The sequence below is a fragment of the Candoia aspera genome, chromosome 2 (genome assembly GCF_035149785.1).
Source record: "Candoia aspera isolate rCanAsp1 chromosome 2, rCanAsp1.hap2, whole genome shotgun sequence".
NCBI lineage: Eukaryota > Metazoa > Chordata > Lepidosauria > Squamata > Boidae > Candoia > Candoia aspera.
The window spans coordinates 75882312-75896701 of NC_086154.1; the positions used below are offsets into that span (position 1 = coordinate 75882312).

At 37.8% G+C, this 14390-nt stretch overlaps 1 protein-coding gene across 1 annotated transcript in view; it reads left to right on the forward strand.

Annotated features, from left to right (window-relative positions):
- KLHL3 (kelch like family member 3) overlaps positions 1 to 8369 on the forward strand; it is a 56437-nt gene extending 48068 nt beyond the window's left edge. The window contains exons 14-15 of the mRNA XM_063292277.1: positions 460 to 603; positions 3086 to 8369. Of these exons, the coding sequence (XP_063148347.1) occupies positions 460 to 603; positions 3086 to 3114 (173 nt within the window). The 3' untranslated portion in view covers positions 3115 to 8369. The remainder of the gene's footprint in view (positions 1 to 459; positions 604 to 3085) is intronic.
- The last annotated feature ends 6021 nt before the right edge of the window (positions 8370 to 14390 follow it).

The following is a 14390-nucleotide window of genomic DNA, read 5'->3' on the forward strand; positions in this document are numbered from 1 at the left end:
AATGCTGTCCGTCCGTCCGTCCTTCCTTCCTTCCGTCCTTCCTTCCTTCCTTCCTTCCTTCCTTCCTTCCTTCCTTCCTTCCCTGCCCAATTCCTTAATAACTCTGGGCAGTTTACAATTAAAAGAGGAAAAAAGCATATAGAAAAAATATATAGGCTTTTGCTAATAGTTCGTTATTTCATTTTCAACTTTATTTCAGTTTTCCACACGCATGTCTAGAATTATATGGATTGCTATTGAGATCTCATAGTTAACAAGAATTCTTAGATCCATTTTTCATTTTTATTATTTTTCATTTTTATTATGAATTACAAACACAACTATTATTTTTATCTATTCATTTTTTTAGGCATGGGGTTGGCTGGCTTTTCACAAATAATGTCTTCTTAGTGGTTAGAAGAAAAGCAAAAAAAAAAGTGCAAACAGAAGCCACTAGCATTGTTTCTCTTCTCTCTGTAGGTGTGTGTGCAGTGAATGGACTTCTCTATGTAGTTGGGGGAGACGACGGGTCTTGCAATTTGGCTTCTGTAGAATACTATAATCCTGTCACTGACAAGTGGACGTTATTACCAAGCAACATGAGCACTGGAAGAAGTTATGCAGGTAAGCAAGGTATTGGTCTGTGTGGGAACAGAATAATAGACAAGTTGATTATCGATTGTTCAATTTCCTGCTGTGGCTTTTCTTGGGGACTGCTGATCATTTTCCTGACTGAACCTGATAGGATCTTAGATATTTGATAAGAGTTCGTGTCTTCATTAGAGTTACCCACTGATTATTTAACATTATGCCATTGGCATCTTTTTCTGGGTTTGAAAAGCTTATTTAAACAAATGAACAAACCAACCAATCCATGAAAACACATGCATACATACCTACATATGTACTTTATTGCAAACACAAACTAAAAATTAAATCAGTATAAAAAGAGATGAATGGATAAAATGATAGTAACAAAATAAAATAATAAGAAATCCATATATTAGCTTTTTAAAAGTTAACCCAAATCAATCCTAGAGGGGTTAACAAGAATGTGACAAATCCTTGTAGCTGTAAAATACTTTGCAACAAAATATATAACTATGTAAACTCCACTAACAGATACATCAAATATAAAATTATCCTGGGTAGCCTGAGAAATGTTTAATAAAGGTTGAAGCAGCCTTTAGTGAGAGTCAGAATAAATACACAACGTAGCAGCATTTTCCCAGTCTTACCTGGTACATAAGAGCAGAACCTTGGAGGTTCTACCCCTCAAAATGTCAAGGGGAGATCATTAAGGCAGGCTGTAGAAAATCCCCATGATACTTGGGCTAAGTAAATGATATTTTGCCCTTTCCAGCCCTAATGATAATCCTTGTGCAAGAGGCCCTATTAGAGCACATGGCTTATATTGTTGTTCTACCACCTGACCTATAATTGCCCAGTAATATTAATGAGAACAGCCCAGTTGAAGCCTACAAAATAAAATGACAAGCCAAACTATAGCTTTGACTCTCAGCAGCCCAGTTTCTAATCTCAGAGTGCACTAGGGACACATCTAGGAGTTAAAAAAAATACATCTTAAAAAAGACTGTACCTTTTCAAAGGGGATGAAGTTAAAATAAAGGCCTAAAAAGAAGGGAGATCTTTAAAAAGACTGTAATTTTTCAAGGGGGATGAAGTTAAAATAAAGGTCTAATTGCGCCCCATGCAGTAATTACATGATGGCAGCTGGAATGAACAATAATTTGATGGCAGCTGGAATAAAATTCTTTCCCTGCATCCAGTAAAATTGCTGGGATGCTTTTGGAGTCATGGAGAAGGTGTAATTCATTGGAGAGGCTTGAAAAACATCTCCCAAGATTTTTAAAACAACTCATCTGCTCTATGTCATTAGGTAAAACAAGATATACGTCTAGCATCATTTAGCTTACCTTTCAGGAGTGTCACTAACAGGAATGTTTAGATCATGTTTTTCTATTTTTATCAAAAACGATACAAATTTTCAATTAAAACAATGATTTTTTTCTTAGCAGTGGAGACTGTTTCAGATTTCAGCTTCTCGACCATTTATGAGGAGACAGTATTTTCTCAGTCCTCCCTGATATTGAAGTCTATAAAACTTAAGAAAAAGAATAGAACTCTTGTTTCTAAGTCCCAAATATTTGTATCCAACCAGCTGATGCAGCTTTGAGCTTTGAGATGAACGGTGGTTCATTCCAAATTGGGTTGTATCTTTACTTCTGGAAAACATTACTTCACTGCTAATATTAATTTTTTGTCCTTTAAATTATGGCTCACAATCTAAATTTCTAAAATATCTCTGAAACATACTCAGATATTCAGGTATTGTCCTTCAGACTGATTAAATCTGATTCAAGCTAAGTATGCAAATTAGTGTAGAATCTTTAACTTTCTTATATTATACAGTAATTTTGCTCACCAAGTGATGAGTGGAAGCTCTGTATACTTTTGACTAAAGTTCTACAACTTTGGCCTTCGTATAACCATCTTGTGCTCTGGGTTTTATTCCATCATTCTCATTTCAGATAGTATCTAAACCAGTTTGCTCATCAGTGGGGTTTTTTGGTTATCAATTACTCAGAATTCATTGAACGTTTCCTTGGATCTTCCCTTTAATACAATTAATATTTCTACTTACTCACACTATTAAGGATTCCTACATGGGCATCTTCATTGTTTTTCACTTACCTTTTTATAACAAAACAATGTATTCCCTGGGGGAAGTGGGTTAGCGATTTCTCATAGACTTTCTAGTAATTTTAGTACTTGAAAACGAGTGATTAACTTAAAAACTGTGACCCTTTTTGCTAATTGCTTCAGGACATGGAACAATATTATGCTTTCAGCCAATAAGCTCCCATCAGTGTTATTATTTTGATGCGCATATCAAAATAATAGGTCTGTTGGAATCTATTTGCTGTGTAACAATGATAAACAAAAGAGACTTCACTTGTGAAAGAGTCAGTAGTTTATGACTCAAGATCTTGAACATGTCTGCTCACTATTTTACATGAAAATTAATCTCTAAATCAACTTGAATGGAATGCATTGAATGCCCATTTACTTCTCTTCCTTGCAGGTGTAGCTGTGATCCATAAACCATTGTGACACCCATTTGTGTGAATGCAAAGCAAGAAATGATATCTGTCTAGCTTGACGTGTTTTGGAAGATACTGATGGGGGACTCTTAATTGCCATACGAACACTGCACTTCTTGCCTGACAAGCATATACTAAGAGCATCACCTTCTGCTTAACAATGGGCAGAGCAGCAATGTGAACATGCCACTGCTGGGAACAAATTCCAGAAATAAGATGTTGCTTATTTCGTAGGTGTTCTGTTCTGTTTTTGTGTGAGCTGTTTTATGTACAGCCAGGATTGAGATTGAAGCGAATTTCTCGAGAGGAAATATTTCTCTACAGAATGTGACTGGGAGAACTTTTTTAAAGAGTTCTTTGCTACTGACAGTGAATAAGTAATAGACATAATTTTTATTGCTTATAATAAGTACTTAATTAAACCTACAGAAACTAGACCTTTCAAAATACCCATAAGAAAACTGGGAAGCAGGCCCGAAGTTTATTTGCTGTATTGTATCCACTCTGTGTATATATCCTACTTGACTACTGTAAATGTATAATTTTGGGTGCTGGAAGTATCCACTGTATGATTTTCTCTTGAGGCAAAAACCCACATTCATCAAATTGGTTTGATGAGCCAATTAGTGTCTTTCTCTGAGGTTCAAATACCCAAACACCAGGAACACCATTGAAATGCAGTGTTCTCAAGGGACCTACTGCTTTTTGAACAGACATTTTTCATCAACGTTGACTTTTCAATGGAGTGGTGAGGGAATATAATACTTTCGTTGGCAACAACTGAAAAACCAATCAGAAAATGCAAGCTGGACCTGCAGTCTGTTTTTGGTATTGTGATATCGTTTCATACTCAGTAATGTAGTATTATGGAAACATGCCACCAAATTCCAGAGAACCTTGCAACTTTGTGATGGTTTGGGGATTTCAGGTGGGACCATAAGCCACTTCAGGAACAGAAGCAGTAGCATCCCTGGATGGTAAGGTACTGCCGGGTACAAGGGCTGAGGGAATTTTGGGCAAGGCTTTCTGTGGAAATGGATCTTCAGAAGAGCAGATGGGATGTCAACAAGACTGGAAAAATCATCTGGCAAATCCCAGCTAAGCTTTGATTAGAAGGAACTGGATTCCTGCATATACCTCTCATGCATTTGGCCATTCACCATCAGTTGCCCAAGATATTTAAAACTTCTAAGTGTTTTCCACCTCATCATCGTTTAATTCTTCCAGCTAGAGCTATCCTTTTAAAAAGTTATCCATACTTTCATTGTTCTATATGTAAAAAAGTTACTTGGAGTTAATTTATTCTAAAAAGGAAAGGTGACTTCTCAGAGTAGGGAAAATCATCCAACTACATGACTTGATCTGTACCTGATCCCCTTCTAGCTATTTTTTTAATCAAAACTATCATGACATGGAAAATAATTTCGTTGCTAGAAATATATTCTTATTCACTTCCAGTTTTTCTGTTCTAGTTAACATTCCCCCAAAGGCACATATTTCCCTGTTCTCCAATATTTTTTTCTTGAATACATTTTCTGTTTTATTTTGATTTTAAGAAATAGCATTTAACTCACTTGTCATGCTTTCAGCTTTTCTATCACTTAAAGCAACTGTGAACCATTAGCAGTGAAGCAGAAAATGCAATTGAACATAATTTTCAGTAAGTGTTCCTAAAGGCAAGGCTGCATAATTTTTTTATAAGGGATTTCTTCCCTTTATCCTTTAAAAAACTCGTGTGTCTTGCAGTTCCTTTTTTATATTGGCAGAAATGCTCATAGAGCAATCCTAGCTGCTGTTTAAAACTCTTGGGCGGGAACCTGTTCAACACATTCCCTAAAGCAGGATATAGCATTTTCTTCTCCCTTTCTACCAAGGTAACCTGTCACTAAGGAATTATTTCCAAAGCTGGGGTGGAGAACTGTTTTATCAATTGCGTTTTCTGTATGGAGCGTGAGGGTTAATGACATACAGCTTCCTTTTCTCCCATAGGAGTTCCATCCAGAGTCATTGAATACTGACCTCCTATGGCAAATCTCCAGTCCTTCCAAGGAAGATTTGGGAACGCTGTGGAAATTTTGACAGGGCTTAGCCAGGAACAGTGGCCTGGCTTGGATGTTAATGCTAAACAATAATGGGTTGAGTTGATATATTTTGTTCAGCCAAAAGCAAACAAATCACATCCTGTCTGAAAGTTATATGTGAACCAGGACTTTGCATGGGATGATGGTGGACAGCATTCAATGATTTATAAACAAATAGATGCTCACTTGTAAATCCTGTAAACAGGATTTAAAGACCCTATTTTCCTACCACCACCCACACAAATCTCCCTAGAGGGTCTCCTGGATACCACTAGTTTTTGCTCAAAAATCTCTAGGGTTCTTGTCTTGAGTATTTCTCCTTGTCTGAGAATAAATCCTGTTGTGCTCATACATCTGCGTAGGATTCTGTTAATCTTGCCTGTAGCAGATGTGAATCAACAGGTGGAAAATGCTTCCAGTAATTCCCATGTGAAGACTACAGCATGTAGGCCATTCAAGTCATTGAAATACAGTGAGATTTGTTCCTTTGTTTTTGCTCTATGATGCTAATTGAGGAATTCCTGAGGTGGTAAGAGGCCATATTTACCTCATTTGATGATGCAAGTATTTTCACAAATGTGTATGCATTGAAATCCAACTTCTTATCAAAGCTGCGTGCTGCTTATATTCCACCACTGATGGGCAATGCATTTTGCTATCTAGCTCTACTATGAAGTGGCACCTATGTTCCCATGTGACAGCTGGGGGGAAAATTGCAAACTAATGTGCTGGCTGTTCATAAATGGCATTGGTTTCAGCTAAGAGCCACTTATCACTAGCAAATGGTATGTGTCACTTTCTGTGGGTAAACTTGCAGGGTTAATGCAAGTCAAGTGACCTCATTTCTCAGCTATGCAATATTAATAATTGTGACACAACAACCAGCTGCAATAGCCCTTTCAAAGCGCTTTTGAAATAACTTTCATTTGCACCATGCCAATTCTGAGCCACAGCCTTTCAAAGATTGCCTTTTTACAGGGCTTGAGAATATAGCTTTAGAGCTGGCAAATTTAAATTATTTTTGTAAGATAATTCTTAATGAGTTCTTGGATCTCTTGATGTTGGTGGCAATTATGATTAGTGTCTAATCCTTACACCATGGGCCCAATTCTCACCAGCCATTTATTTATGATGGCTAATGGAAAGGACACAATCCTCAATGTTAATTAACAGTGGACTGTTACCTCTATGACTAGTAACATTCTGAACTGAGACACACAGGCGTGCCCGTGTGTTTACCTGTTTGCTTTTTTTAAAGGGTTAGGGCATATTTGGCTTCATCTTTTACACCAGGGTTGTTTTATTTTTCTCTCTGGTTTTCTGTATTAACGTGCTGTGCAGCTAAATGCTAAAGACAAATTTAGAAGTAAAGTTTCTTTCCAAGATGGTTTTGAGAGAGCTAATCTTTTCCAAATATTATTCACCGAAGCTGTTGTTCAATCTCTTATTCTAAAGCTGACTTGTTTGGCGGTGAGATGATCTTCCATAAACCTGGGTGATAGATGCAAAACCTAAAAGCAAATGTGAAAGACTGTTTTTATGTCTCTGTTCAATATATGCTCCCAAATATGTTACAGATTTTCCTTCTTGGAAGCTGCTGCCACAGAATCCCCTCTCCCCAGTATTTTAAAGTAAATCAGTATGATGCCAACTTAATTGGCATGGATGAGCTGTTTCCTCCTAACTTTTCCACTTCAGTTGCTGTTGTAGTTCGCTAGGCGTAACAAAAACCCGGAGTTTTCTGTGTGTCTCTGCTGCCATCTAGTGGCTGCCTGGATTTTTTCAATCCAGAGATGAGCCCAACTCCATTGATGTTTCAAACTTTGGGATTTTCAGTAGAGGAGGGGTTTGCAAGCAGCTAGCTTATTGGGTGAGCTTAGGTCTAGAAGTTAAAGCACAAAGCACTACTGTACTTAAAATGTATTCAGAACTAAGTGCTGTATTTATGCAGCATGTATAAATGGAATTTTTAGTTTCTCTGGCCTAGTATTATGAATTAGCTGCTAGCTTTATTTGAATTTGTGTATAAATTGGCTTAACTGAAGCTCAGACAGGTTAACTGGATTTCATTTTGTATTTAACTAGCTTCAGCCAGATTCTATTATATATATTCAATAGACCCTGAATAGCACTGCATGATTAAGCAGTGAAAGGGGAATTGTTTTATTTTTTGCACTATTTGTACACTGAGGACTTTGGATATTATATTATTTACCTTTTCAATTAAACGATTGCACATGTCCACTACTTTAATGGGCTTGTTTCCTGTTTATGTGTAGGAGTCAAGACTGACTTGAAGGCACTGAAAAAAAACCCTAAAAAATTAAAGATGATCCACATTTGGAACATAACTGAATTAACAGATTTGGGGTAAAGGGGCAGTTTGCCAGTAGCTCTTCCAGAATATTGCGTTTCTGAAAACATGTAATGATTACATTCAGCTGAATTTCAGGCATTCAGATACCTCCTTCTACAGCACAGTTTCTAACTGGATTCCATAATTTGTTCCTAAATTATCACCCAGATGAGTTTAATCCTGGATTATGGATAGATGTTGGCTTGCTGCCATGCAAAGGCAGGAGGGAGCTGGTAAGGTGCTGCTTGTGCATATAATGGTTTGGTTAAGGATGACATCTGAATGTGCTCATTATGTGATAAGTATAGTATATAGTAGAAGAATCCAAAACTCTTTGTTTCCAATATCCTAAATTATTTTATTTTCCTGTGCGGTAGCAATAAATGCTAAGAAGTTTAATTTATAAATATATTGTGTAAGATACAGTTTAAAACTAGCAGTAGATTGTAAAGGTAAAGGTTTTTCTTACAATCTAGACTGAGATACAATGTAGCTGTGATCCTATACTATTTACAGCCCAATCCTGTGCATGTTTACTCAGAAGCAAGTTTCACTTTAAACAGTGGGAGTTACTTCTAAACAGATGTGCACAAGATTGCAGCTGCAATTAGTTTAATTAGTTTTTTCCCCAATCATATTGCACATTACATTGATCTGTTAACTATTTATACTGCTGTGGGACCAACTGGTTGCTGGTGCAATTCTATTCTCCCCTCTCCCCCTTTCTTTCAGCTTCAAGACTCCATAAAAATGTTAGCTTGTCAACATGAAGTTATATGTATTTTATAGCACATTGAATTTTGGTTGAATAAAGCTGAGCAAATGAAACTGATTTTGTATTTCTTCTGATCCTGTCAAGGGTTTCAGTGAAAGAAAGCATGGTGTGGAAATGTATTTTTTTCTAACGATGAAGCTTCAGTAATCCTATTATTTTCTGCATCCATGCAGTTAATATGTACACATTATAACTATTAGCAAGTTTTAAGATCAAAAAGTCAACCTTTCCTGTTCCTTCAGGTGGATGATGGAAACACTTGGAATAAAAAATATTAATTTTTTTATATATATATGTAAGATTGCACATATATTGAAGGCTTTGGTATAGTGTCCATTATATTGAAGGCTTTGGTATAGTGTCCATTATATTGAAGGCTTTGGTATAGTGTCCATTGCTTGGAATGAGTATGAAAAGGCTATTAAAATGTTGGCTGTAATGAATTCTGCTTGCAAGAGATGCTCAGGAGAAGCTGCTTAAAGTTGTATTGAAAGTGGCAAGCTGTAACTGCACTTAAGTTTGCTGTGGGAATTGACCATTGAGAAACATATTTTTCCTCAGTGTGGCCATATGGATGCAAACAGGCTAAGAAAGTTTGCAAACCAATCTCTGAGCATAGGGTGCTCCAAATTTCATTACTTGTGGAAGTTCATCTGCGGACTTCCGCACCTCACTTTTGGTTACATATTAAACTGCCTATGACAATGAAGAGCAGTTGTGTGAATAATGCAGAGTAACTTTTGTATATTACTCATAACTGATACCCACTGCATTCAATGGCTCTTACGCTCAGATGTGCATAGCACTGTAATCTACATACACAGAGTTGTGGAAAATAATGTAAGCACAAACCAGAGAATGTTAGGAAGTAGTTGAGGTGACCTTACTCTGTATATAGCTGTTTCTTGTCAGCTGTTTCATTAACAAGCAATACTTCTGCTCAACAATGTTCTTTTGGGGTGAGCAGCCAAGGCTTGTAAAACTAACCCCAAAAGGGATGTCCAGAGGGATGTCCAGCAGTTCACAGCCATCTTATTTCCTCTGTTCAGTTTAAAGGTGGTTCTCCCAGAAAAATTGAAGATACATCCAAATGCCAAGCCTCTCACATGGTGATATGAATAAAGTTCACAATCTGCCTTGGCGGAAAAAAAAATCCCAGATCCAAAATGCATCAGAACAGATCCCTTCACGACAGTGACATCAGTGCATTTCTTACTGATCCTTCCTTTTGTTTTGCCTATTGATACCACAGCTAGGTATCCTTGGTTCCTATGATATCTGCCCTGCTGCAAACAAGTATGGCCACTGAACCTTTATGCTATTTGTTCTGGAGCCCTTGAATCTGGCATTCTTTTTCTTGGCTTTGTTTCCTGGTTCTGATGCCTGTGTTTTCCAAGGTCAGCATAACTCCACCTGTAATGATTGCCTATTCCAATAAAAGGAGTCTCATCAGTAGTTACTAGAGAAAACTAATTTATTGAATGAATAGTATGCAAAGTACGAAGAAAACTGAGAATGAGCAAAAGCGCGCCAAATGCAAACTTAAAAAGCCTTGCTCCCGTTGCGAACCCTCCCCTCAGGCTAGCATAGCAACCACCCCCCCAGATGCTAGCAACCGTTAGAATCGGCCTGAGAAAGTAACCTTGAACAGCAGAGATAACCCAAACATACATTCCAGAAGATTACAAGTCAGCACAAAGGAAATTTACCAGCGTGGCCAGGCAGGCACGCAACTGCAGATATGACATGTGAAACGTTACGAGGAACCATAAACATCGGAACGGGAACATGACACCACCCCCCGCAATTCATTTGAGGTCCAAACTACTCCTCGGGTGGTTTTTGATCTAGTTTTGTGCCTAGCTCTTGTTTTTAGGGTCCCTGGTGCTCCTTGAAAATCTTGTTTCCTCATTTTCTTGGAGAGCCATGTGTCTTCCTTGCTTAAAAAGAAAGCTTTACAATCCTCAAAAAATGTACACAATCTGGAGATTGGTTTCATATAAAAGGAATAATGTACCTGTGAACTTTTATTTTTTCATACCCCATGTTAAACCATATTTTAGGAAGATATGCTGGTTTTGAGGTCACCCTATTAAAGATTATGTCTCTTCATTCTCTCATTATCTCTATGAGAACCCATTTTGTCAGAACTTCACTCACCTATATCATCCAAGTAAAAATAAATTTAGATGTTGAGATCAATATGAATAACTGGTGCTATTCAAGTAATTCAATCTTGGGTTCTTCCAGGGCTAGATAAACTTCTAAAGTTTTACATGCTTAAGGCTCATTTTCTTCAGGAACTCATCCATAAATGATGTGACAAGGGACTGTTGCAACAGGCAAATCTTGCCCACACACAAGTGATACACTCTGAATACCAGGTTATTTAATGACTGAGATAGAAGATCATATACCCATTTACCTGGCAGTAAGCCACTGAACTGAATGGATCTGATTTCTGAACAGATGCATATAAAATAGCAGTAAGGTGTTCTTAACTTCCAGTCTAAAAATGTGCTTTTCTAGCCAGCTGTATTGTAGGTTTCCCTAAGGAGGTTCACTAGATTAGTGGGCTATGGGCACACTTTCAATGAACAACATAGAGTTTTTGTAATTCTTTTTTCCTATCTATGTTCCTTCTGATTATATTTATTGAAATGTAATTTTATGTCTGTTGGATCTAATAATAAATTGGGCTTGTATTTTGTATGTCTATTTTTTTAATTTCATTTTTTAACAATTCATTTTTATTGAATGTTACAAAAGTATTGGTCTGTGATAGATTGGAATTTTTTTTAAAAAACTGGTCCTTCACCACAGATAGTTTGAGGATCACAGAGCTAAGGGACACTTATGGACAGTGGTAATTTTAGCACACCTGAATACATTAATCCAATAAAAAGTGATGTGTACAATAGAACCCACCCCTTTTCTTACTACTGAAATTTCAGCTACGCAACACAATTCCTTGGAAATAATATTCTAAATGGATAATATATTTTAATACAAATCTTCACAAAGAAGGATAGTGCAGGTCCAAGTGAAAAACTTCCCATAGGTTGTTCAAAATCCTTGCCATTTCTGTGAATCTAGGATTGTGTATCTAATTTCAGATATACAGGAATTGTGTATCCAAACCTAATTTTGACGATAAATAACAATAGAAATCAACTGGAAAATAAATGTGTTTCACTCAATTAGGTAAAGGTAAAGGTTTCCCTTGACATTAAGTCCAGTCGTGTCCGACTCTAGGGGGCGGCACTCATCTCCGTTTCAAAGCTGAAGAGCCGGTGTTTGTCCGTAGACACTTCCGTGGTCACGTGGCCGGCATGACTAAACAGAACACCGTTACCTGCCTGCCAAAGCGGTACCTATTAATTAACTCATATTTGCATGTTTTCAAACTGCTAGGTTGGCAGGAGCTGGGACTAGCAACAGGAGCTCACCCCGTCACGCGGATTTGAACCACCGACCTTCCGATCGGCAAGCTCAGCAGCTCAGTGGTTTAACCCACAGTGTCATTGCGTCCCCTCAATTAGCCGGCAATTAATCAAACATTGATCAAAAACCAAGAATAGCTTTTCCAGTAAGAATCACTCTTACTTTCTGATATGACAGCCTGGAAAAGATTACTGTTCTGTAGTTTGAGGAGAGAGAATTGCAAGCAGACACTAGAGGTCGCTAGAGCCAAATAGTAGAACAATGTGGCACGCAGCAGTTGCAGAATTAAAAGCTGCTTTCTCAAAATACCTTGCAATGCTGTATTTGCAGAAATGTGAGTACTCTCTAATTGTGGGTTATCATAACAGCCTTGGTGTGAACTAAAATTATCATGTTCACGTTGGTTATTTTTGTTGTTATTGTATGTTTTCTCCAGCTAGTTCAAATGCCAGCTAGTGAAAGTGTGAATTATAAAAGAAGCACTTGGTTGCAGTCAGCTCTGTGTTCAGTGCCAGTTTATGGTTTTGTAAAATTTCCATCAGGTCAATGGGAAGAAAACCTCTGCTTTTAATCATTTCACCTTTTTATTTGCAAATGAGTGATTAAAAATCAGGAATGTCTCTTCAAAAGACTTCTTGTCAGACTAGGCACGTATAATAGAAAGGTGATAGAAGTCCTTTTTATAAAATTTTATGGGTGCCCTCTATGTATTATTGCAACGTGGCATTATGAAAGAAGAAAACATGCATGCAACCTCTGTAGCCATCTCTCTATTTATTCTGCAAAGAGTTAAGCTTATGGAGTCCTTGGTGCTCTCTGAGCCTTGTTGTTTTCTTGCAGACATTTCATTGCCAGACTAGGTAACATCTTCAGTGTGAAAAGGGAGTGGGCCTTGCTCTCTGTTTACACACCACAGTTTGTCCAGCTTGTGTTGGTGGAGGTGTTGTTCTCTCCTTGGGAGTTCCTTGATTGGGCTGTTGTTTGCTGCTTGGTTGACTGACTGAGTTAATATTTCCTTGATTAAGATGTATTGTGCTGTTTGATGGTTCATCTGGTGTTAATCCTAGTGTTGATTTTTGCATATCTGGGTGTTGATTGCTGGCAAGGAAGTGTCCTGGTCTTTTGGCTTTTCTATTGTCTCTTTTGAATGGTATGTAAATGTTGTTTACCTCTATGCATCTGTTGATGGCTGCTTGGTCTGAGTGCCAGGCTTCCAGGAATTCTCTGGCGTTTTTGGATTTGGCTTGGTTTAGGATGCTCACCATTTCCCAGTTGAAACTATGGTTGAGTCTGTCCATGTGTTGTGAGATTAAGGAGTTCTCATTGTGTCTTCTGACTGCTAGTTGGTGTTTGTGGATGCGCTCTGCTAGTCTTCTGCCTGTCTGTCCTACATAGTGGCTATTACAGTCCTTACACTATAAGTTGTAGATCACTCCTGTTTTTTCTCCTTGGGCTACTGGGTCTTTTGGGTTGCTTAAGATGTTTTGAAGAGTTTTAGTTGGCTTATGTGCTACGGTGATGCTGTGTGGTTGTAACAAACTGTTGGTAGTTTCTGAGATGTTTCTGATGTATGGCAGTGTTATCCTTTTCATAGCTTCTGTTGATTGGGTTGTAGTGGGTTGAATGGCGAGGCACATTTTGATAAAGTTGAGGGGGTATCCATTTTGCTGGAAGATGCTGTATAGATGATCTCTTTCATTTTTTTTTTTTTTGGTGTTCAGGGTTGCTGCAGTGTGTAAGTTAAGCTTATATTATGCAATAGCACATCGCTTCCTCATCTATAAGAAGAAAAGAAAAGAAAAGAAAAACACCAGATAAATCAATAATTGGGAAAGTGTTGGATCCATTACAAACATTCTAACATAGAGTGAATTTCTTCCAGCTGGAATATAGAACTTGCATGGAGGCTAGCTTGCCTTTAAGAAGGGCAGTATTATACCATATTGAAAGTAATTTTTCCTTGACAAGAGAGGAGATATGAGCTCTTCTTGGCTGGCCGCGGTTCTTGAATATGATACTTTGCAATACTCTGCCAGACGGAAAAGGCTGGCTTTTGCTCTGTGTTGGATTTCAATTACTGAATCATACCTGCTCCATCATGGGCAGTAGCATCACTGCTATCAGTGTTTGTTTGAATTCTCTTCTAATATAGGGCAAAAAGCAGAGAAAGACAGACAGACGAGGGCCAAGAGAGAGATAAATTATAATCTAAGAAAAAAATGGTGTTAGGTGTTTTGGGACTTTTCTACTCTGACATGTTGTACCTTCTCTTCTGTCCCAACTATAAAAGCAGATTGGAACCACTGTACACATTTGTTTTAAAAAATACATCTAGGTTCTGTTTTCCAAATTCGGACTAACGGGTTCTTTCTCTGATAATGGGATTAAGTACAGGAGCTGAAAAGCGTGACTGCATCAGTTTTTTTGTAGCTGAGTTGAAAACTAAAAGAGGGAAGGTATAGTCTACCCAATAGGTCAGCTTTCTCTCATCTGCTGCCCCCTATATATGTCGGAACTTGTGGTCCCTGGCCACTTTGGATGCTGGGCTGGAGTGGTTGTGTTAGGATTTGGTAATATAAGTCTGGGCCAAACTGGGCTAGATGTATAGAAGCTGCTCTCTCTTCTGGGGG